The 7,685-nt window shown below is 45.7% G+C and overlaps 1 protein-coding gene across 1 annotated transcript; it reads right to left on the bottom strand.

Annotated features, from left to right (window-relative positions):
- Positions 1–1,740: 1,740 nt before the first annotated feature.
- Positions 1,741–6,650, bottom strand: P2RY4 (pyrimidinergic receptor P2Y4). The gene has a single exon (XM_081794351.1). The coding sequence runs from the start codon at positions 5,018–5,020 to the stop codon at positions 3,926–3,928; it is 1,095 nt and encodes a 364-aa protein (XP_081650477.1). The 5' UTR covers positions 5,021–6,650; the 3' UTR covers positions 1,741–3,925.
- Positions 6,651–7,685: the final 1,035 nt, after the last annotated feature.

The raw sequence follows: 7,685 nt of genomic DNA, 5'->3' as shown, positions 1-7,685 counted from the left end.
AATGGATTAAATAATCCCCAAATGCTATGACATGACAGATCTTGAAACTCTGTTTACTTAGGGAGTAAAAGAGGAGAAGCCAGCAAAGGAAGAGGAAGTAGTAAGATGAGTAAAAGTGGGAGGAGAGAAATTTAAAGCAACATGATAAAATAAGGAACTAAAATTAAAAGTAAAAATTATAATAAATGGAAGAAATGTTTATATCAAATGTGACAAAAGGTTAACATGTATGTTTTTTCAAGTTTTTTTAATGTTTATTTTTGAGAGAGAGAGAGAGCATGAGTGGGAGAAGGGGAGAGAGAGAGAGAGAATGAGAATCTGAAACATGTTCCAAGCTCTGAGCTGTCAGCAGAGAGCCTGAGTGGGGGCTCGAACTCAGAACAGCAAGATCATGACCTGAACCGAAGTCTGAAACTTAACTGACTGAGCCACCCAGGCACCCCTAACATGTATGTTAAAGAATGCATTTAGATATATAAGATCATCAGTGTGTATAAGACCATTAATGCCAATTGGTGAAGGATATGAACAGAGAGTTCACACAAGAGGAAATGCAAATAGTAAACATATGTAAAGTGTTCTATCCCATGAGTAATAAAAAAAGGTGAAGTTAATAATTTAATGTTTAAGCCATCCAAAAAGATTTCTTATAAAGTCCAATGCTACAGCTGCAAGGGAGATGGAACACTCACATGCCATTGTGACATTGAAAATTTGTGCAGTCTTTTTGAAAATCAAGATCCAGTGCTCACCTTGGCAGCACATATACTAAAATTGGAATGAAAATCAAGATCCATAAAAATATTCATGCTCTTTGATCTGGTAAGCCCACTCCTGAGAACTTGTCCTAGAAACACTACAAGTTTTCTTCTTGCAAAGAAGAAAAAAAGCTATATCCATTAAGATGTTCAAAGCACAGAAAAATTGGGAGTCGCCTAAATGTCTGATAATAGGGGAATAGTCAAATAAAATACAATCTACTAATGGATGTAATTTTATGTGGCTATTGAAATGATAAACATGAAAGACTGTAGTACAAGGACAGTATTTAAAATAAAAAATTTTAAAGCAAAATTTTAAAATACATGCACACTATGCTTACATTTATATAAAATATAAGTATATATTATGCAAACTGAAAAAGCATGGAACATAGATAAATGAAAATAATTGTTTAGGGTTTGGAAGTATAGATGAATATTTTCTTTCAAAATTTTCTTTAATGTTGTCATAGTGGAATTTTTTAATTGTTTTCATTAAGCTGTTAAACAGGATATGCAAGAGGATAAAGTGAGGTAGAGATAGTCAAAGAGGAATATAAAGGAGAGATCATTAAAGATCTCGCTTATGAAGTAATTTGTGTTCTTCCAGGTACAGAAGGAAACCAGGTTCAGAGAGTTAAGGGATGACTTTATAATGATACGTATGGTACTCTTTCTAGAAATCTGACAGTGAAATGAATAAGATGAGTAGAATGTTAGTTACAAGAAACAGCATGGTCAAGGTATGGGCGATAATGCTTTATTGTTGTTTGGTTGGGTTTTGTCATGTGTGGTCTTTAAAAAATGTGTATTTAATTAGAGAGAGAGAGAGAATCCCAAGCAGGCTCCACACTGTCAGCACAAAGCCTGATGTGGGCCTCGATCTCATGAATTGCAAGATCATGACTTGAGCTGAAACCAAGAGTTGGACGCTCAACCGACTGAGCTACCCAGGTGCCCCTGTTGTGTGTGTGTTTTTTAAAAGATGGGATGAAATCAGTTATGGAAAGACAAAAAGTGATAAAAAGAGATAAACAAAAGAAAAAGTAAGAGAGCCACCTCTTATGTGGGGTCTACAGGGAAGAAAGGAAGAAAGACAAGATGGATATAAAAGTAGAGTTATCATGAATGAAGCAGAAAGAAGTTAAGGTATTAGATCTTCTCAGTTTCATTAGAAGCAAGGTAACTCTTAGAAGGTCATAGGGTAGGATGAAGTTGGAGCCTTGAGAAGGTGGAAAATACAGGAAACACTTGCTCTGGAGTGTTCACTAGGAATTCAGCAGGCTAACAAAAATGGGGGTTTAGATGAAGTTCCAAGACATAAAGTTTCAGTGGGTCAAAACAGCCACTGGCTTCATCTGCAATCTCCTCCAGTATAGGAGAGAGGAGAAAAGTGACCCAAGGTGAAAATGTGTTTAACTAGAGTATAAGGGAAGACATCCTGAAAGTAGCAGACCACCAAGTCTGGGCAGTTAGTCTTGATAAAACATATGGGAATTAAATGGACTGGAGAAATGGAGGAGACTGGGTAGTTGTGATAGAGAAAGCAGCTTTACTTGGTGGGGTCAGTGGATAGGAGAGGTGATGGGCAAGGAGGGTATGGTCATAGGAATAAAAGAAAGAGTACAGATGAAAAACGAGATATGTAACCGTCTAGGCAGTGGCCATGAGACAGCAAAACTAGTAAAGAAAAGGCCAGTCCGTTTACTCCTAATGGAAAGAGTCATGGGTAGCAGGCAGAAAGAGGGAGCACATGGAAGGATGCAAAGGGAGACTCAGGGGCATTGAAGTCATTTTTTTCTGAAGACTAGCCTCAGCCCTACTCTCCATAGAGACCCCTTAGACAAGTAAGAGATCCGATACAGGTCAGCAATAGTGGGGCAAAAGAAAAGGCAGGCTGGAGACTCAGAGGACCAGTGGGCTAGAAGCCAATTTCAGAGTGAGGGTGCCTAGAAGTGTGAGCCCTCCTTTCTTATGAATGTCTGCCTAGACACTCTTACTTCCTGAGGTTTGGGGGTTAGCTGCCCAAGTTCTGTACCCACCCCCCGACTCCTGTAAGCCCATAAGCACCAAGATGGTGCTAGGGGGGGAATAACTGGATGGGAGACTCTGAAGGGAGCTGTCCTAGTCCCCATGCTCTGCCCTGGCAGTGAAGCCTTAAAGCCTGATATGAAAGAGTTGGTGACAGATTTATTATTCACCTAGGACAGGAGCTAGAGAAAGGGGAGAAACCAGTGAAGAGCCAGCTCTGGGCGTCAATCCTGCCACCACCCCAAACTCTGCATAAACCTGCTCTACCTCTTCATGCTGGAAGTTACAGTCACAAATATGAGAGCTTCCCCATCTCTTTCTAAGCCATCCTCTGTTCTTTTCATTAAGTACAGGATAACAGTCAAATATGCTCTCAGCAAACATTATAAAGGAGGTCCTGTTCCAAAGGCTGTTATCGACTTGGGCCCTGCCCCTTGAGGCAAGATACCCACCCCATGGTAAAACTCAGGGCTCCCTCTCTGCCTCGTGGCTATATACCAGTTCAACAGTGCCATGCCTCCAGCTGCATGTGGGGACCCCGACATGCAGGTTGCCTGAGATTGAGCCCTATCTCAGCACTTCAGTAGGCAAGACTATGCTGTCTTTGAGAGGAAACCAGGAAGTGGGTGTGGGCACTACGTATGTCACATCCTTGGCATCTGTGATATGCTGGCGCCCCCACCTCCTGATTCTGGCTATCACCATCAGATAAATCAGACCAATCCTGAGATTATCCCACTTCTCCACCTCTTCAGTCTAATGCTCTGGTCTGGTTGAAGGAACACATGCTATACAAATATGTGTGGGAAAAGGGAGGGGGCAAGAGGACTGGGTGAGATTTTTAGGAAGCCTTGTATGATCAAGAGACGGGACCAATGGACGCAGGAAGGAGACAGAAACAAAGAGAAAGAAGAGTGGCTGTTATTGCCTTTGGCTAAAAAGGAGAGGGCGACTAAAGGGTTTATGAGAGATGGAGTCACACATGATTTCCCCGGTTCCTCTCAATCCTCAGGGTGTTGGCCTCTCCAGAACCTGGAAAAGAGGAAGAAGCAGCCATATTGGGTGTAACTATTGAGTTCCCTCACCTCTGCCCTGCACTCATCCTTTTTCCTCTTACTTTCTGGCTCCCAGTGTTACAGTCTATTTGCCCCAGAGGCAGGGAAGCCACTGTCCCAGTGGGTGGATGTCCACCTGCAGCTGTTATCCTCAGGTAGGGACACCAGCACCAGGGAGGAGGCAGGCATGTGGGGCTGGGGCCCACCACTACTGCAGAAGTGCTGGAGTTGATGGCGATACTTGTCCCCAGTGAGCAGGTAGAGCACAGGATCCAGGCAGCTGTTAGCACTGGCCAGAGGCCGAGTCACTTTGTAGACCACATTGACAATGTTCAGCACGTGGCAGTCAGCTTCCAACAGCCTTGACATGTAATAAATAGTGCGGGTGATGTAGAAAGGTACAAAGCAGACAGCAAAGACGGTCAGCACCACAGCGATGGTGCAGAGAGAGCGCAGACGAGAAGATGACTGGGCAGTCCCTGGCAAGGGCCAATACAGGCACCTGGCCATGAGCCCATAGCAGACAAGAGTGACAAGGCAGGGCACAAAGAGAAGCCCCATGATTGCTGAACTGAAGTGCACATAGTGGTCAAACTCCTCAGGCCGAGTGGTGTCATGACACAGGATGGTGTCCCCCTTGGGGCTGGTTGTGACAAACAGCAGGTTGGGCACAAGGCAGCCGGCTACAACCAACCAAACTGCCAGGCAGAGAAGGCCTGCGAAGTGAGGCTGGCCCCAGCGGAGTGCCCGCAGTGGGTGGCAGATGCCCAGGTAGCGGTGCACACTGATGCAGGTGAGGAAAAGGACACTGCAGTAGAGATTCCAATAGAAGAGAAAGCGGATGAACTTGCAGAGCCCAGTACCAAAGGGCCAGTGGTTGTGGGCTGCATAATAGTAGACGAGGGTGGGTAGTGACAGCACATACAAAGTGTCTGATAAGGCCAAGTGGAACATGTAGGTGACCGTTGCATCCCATGGTCGGAGGCGAAAGAGGAAGAGCCAGAGGGCCAGGGCATTGAGACCTAGGCCCAACACAAAGACAACTGTATAGCTCACAGGCAGCAGAACAAACTTGAACTCCTCATCAAACTGGCAGTTCAGCTCCACCTCACTGTCACCAGGATCCGGGCTGGGGACTAGGGTTGTGAGCAGAGGGGACTCTGCACTGGCCATGGTCCCCCTAGAGGTAGAAAGGGAAGAAGTGAGGGTGGCTGGATTTCCCTGGCCTCCCAGCTCTGCCCTGAGGCCAAAGAGCAGAGAACGAGAAGGACCATGATTGAAGCATTAGGGGTAGCAAGAGGAGTACATCTGGGTGCACCCAAGCTAGCCTGGCCTCTGCCCAAGCCCCCTTGGTCCAGCCTGGAGTGGTGGGCAGCAGTCAGTGCTGGGCCTCGTAGGGCAGGCAGTGAGCTTGGGTTGTTCTCATTCTGCAGCTGACTCTGTCCTCCAGATCTTGGCTAGCTGAAGGGGTGGAGGGCTAGCAGGACTGTCCAATATGGGAAGATGCCCAGACCCAAGTTGTGTCCTAGCCGATTACAACATTTCTCCCCATGGTGCCATGACCTTTCCCCTCACCCTGCTCCCAGTGTCTCCACACAACAGTTACTTCTGACACCTTCCCCCAGCCTGGTCCAGCCCAGGTACCCCATCGCCACCTTCACCCAAGAAACTTGGCATGTCTCCTACCTGGTCCCCTTGAAGCTGAGCCCAGCTGATTCTGTCACCTTTCCCCTTGGCAGCCAGAGGTCATATCCAAGAGGGCAGGTTTGGGGGTGAAGCCTGTCCTTCGTCCTGTCCCGGGAGATTGTCAGAGCTAGAAAGGCCCATTGAGATTATCTAGTCCAACCCACTCACTGTACAGATTAGGAAACTGGGGCCCAGCAAGATTACTATTTAACAGTTTCTAAATGACTATAAGAGGGTGTACACAAGGAAACATCCAAGTTTATAGATGAAGAGCCAGGCCACAGGAGATGACTACAACTACAAGGAAATCATATCAATCTGTGTAAGTGAGGAGAAACATGGGAAATGAATGAATGTTAACATGGGCAAATGCAAGGTAACACACGAAAAGATTTGGGAAAATCTATACTACTGATATAAATCTCAACTCCAGGTGCATACAATTATAAACACTGCTTCTATAACACTTACCATGTGCAAGACACTATTCTAAGTGCTTTACACTTATTGATGGCCCAACAAGTTCTCTATAAAAGAGGTACTATTATTGTGCTGATGAGGAGACTAAGGCAAGGAGAATGTATTCTGCTATTTAGGGAGAGAGTCATGATTTGAACCAGGCTCTAGCATCCTGGTACTTAATTGCTATGTTTAGTTGCCTCTCTAAAGCCAGTGCCCATAATCCAGCAAAGAGATAAACAAATGTTTACCGAGACCCTACTGTGTGCTTGGTCCAGATCTAGGTACTGGCAGTTCACTAGTAGTGAATAAAACAGAGAAAGACTCTGACTGTAATGGAACTCCCATACTAGTGGGAGGGAAAAGAAAATAAAATTAGCAAGTAAAATATATAGATTGGAATCATTGCTATAGAGAAAAATAAAGGCAGGAAGGGGAATAGAGAAGAAAAGACATGGGGAATAGAGAAGGTTGCTGCTTTAAATATTAGGGTTACTTTGGATAAAGACCAGGTGGTTGTGAGGAAGGGGACATGTAGAGATGAGGTCAGAGAGTGTGGCAGGGACCAGATCATGAAGGTTCTTGCAAACCATTGTGAGGGCTACTGGGCTTTTACTTTCAGTGAATGGGAAGCCATTTGAAGGTTTAGAAGAGATAAGTGTTGGGGTCTGATTTATATAGAATTTTTTTAAGTTTATTTATTTATTTTGAGAGACAGAGAGCATGTGTGCACATGCAAGCAGGGGAGGGGCAGAGAGAGAAGGAGAGAAAGAATCCCAAACAGGCTCCTCTGTAAGCATAGAGCCCTATGCGGGGCTCAAACTCACAAACCGTGAGACCATGACTTGAGCCAAAATCAGGCGAACCAACTGAGCCACCCAGGCACCCTCTGACTAGATTTTGAAAGTAGAGACAAGATTTACTGATGTGGGGTGTGAGAGAAAGAGAGGAGTCAAGAATGACTCCAAGATTTCTGACCTGAGCAACTGGAGGAATGGAGTTACTGTAGACAGAGATGGGAAAAGCTATGAGAGAAGCAGGTTTGGGGAAAGACTGGGGGTTCATTTTTCAGCCTGTCAATTTCAAGACACCTATTGCACACATAAGAGGAGGTGGAGAGGAGGCAGTTCACTCCTCTCCAAGGATGCTAGCCGACAGGCCTCCCTCACAGGCTCTACCTCTTCCTACACATCACCTCTCATCTCTCTCTATCACTCCAGGAGACCGTGGTCTGAATACAACAGAGAAAGTACAGAATCCAAGCCTAGGTGTCTGAAGGTTAAGTGCCTGAGAATGCCAACTTGTCAGGAGCTCTGGATCTGGGACCCCTGGGGCTAACTAAGGCTCCAGGATTATGGGGTTCTTAGGCACAGGGGCAAGCTTCAGGGCTGGTGGACTCAGAAGATGAGGTGAGTAGTGAGTGCTCTTGGGGAGGGGGGTGCAGTCTGGAGCAGAATCCACTCTGAAGGGAACTGGAAGCAATGTAGACTTTGAACCTGGTCTTCAGGTCCTGAGAATGTTGCCCAGCTGGATTCTGGGAGTGAGAGGAGGAGGCAGGCCTGCAAGGGAGGCTCTAGAATCTAGGATCTAGATCTCCTGGAGGCCCAGAAATCTGGATAGGGGAAACTTGGAGATCTTTGCCCTGTGGCAGGGTGGGGGTAGATAAAAGCGAGGCATGGAGGAACAAGCAGTC

The sequence above is a fragment of the Panthera onca genome, chromosome X (genome assembly GCF_046562875.1).
Source record: "Panthera onca isolate mPanOnc1 chromosome X, mPanOnc1 haplotype 2, whole genome shotgun sequence".
NCBI classification, from domain to species: domain Eukaryota; kingdom Metazoa; phylum Chordata; class Mammalia; order Carnivora; family Felidae; genus Panthera; species Panthera onca.
This window is presented reverse-complemented; position numbering and strand designations above follow the sequence as displayed.

Coding starts and splice junctions, on each gene's coding strand:
- P2RY4 (XM_081794351.1), bottom strand. CDS start 5,020: ATGGCCAGTGCAGAGTCCCCTCTGCTCACAACCCTAGTCCCCAGCCCG.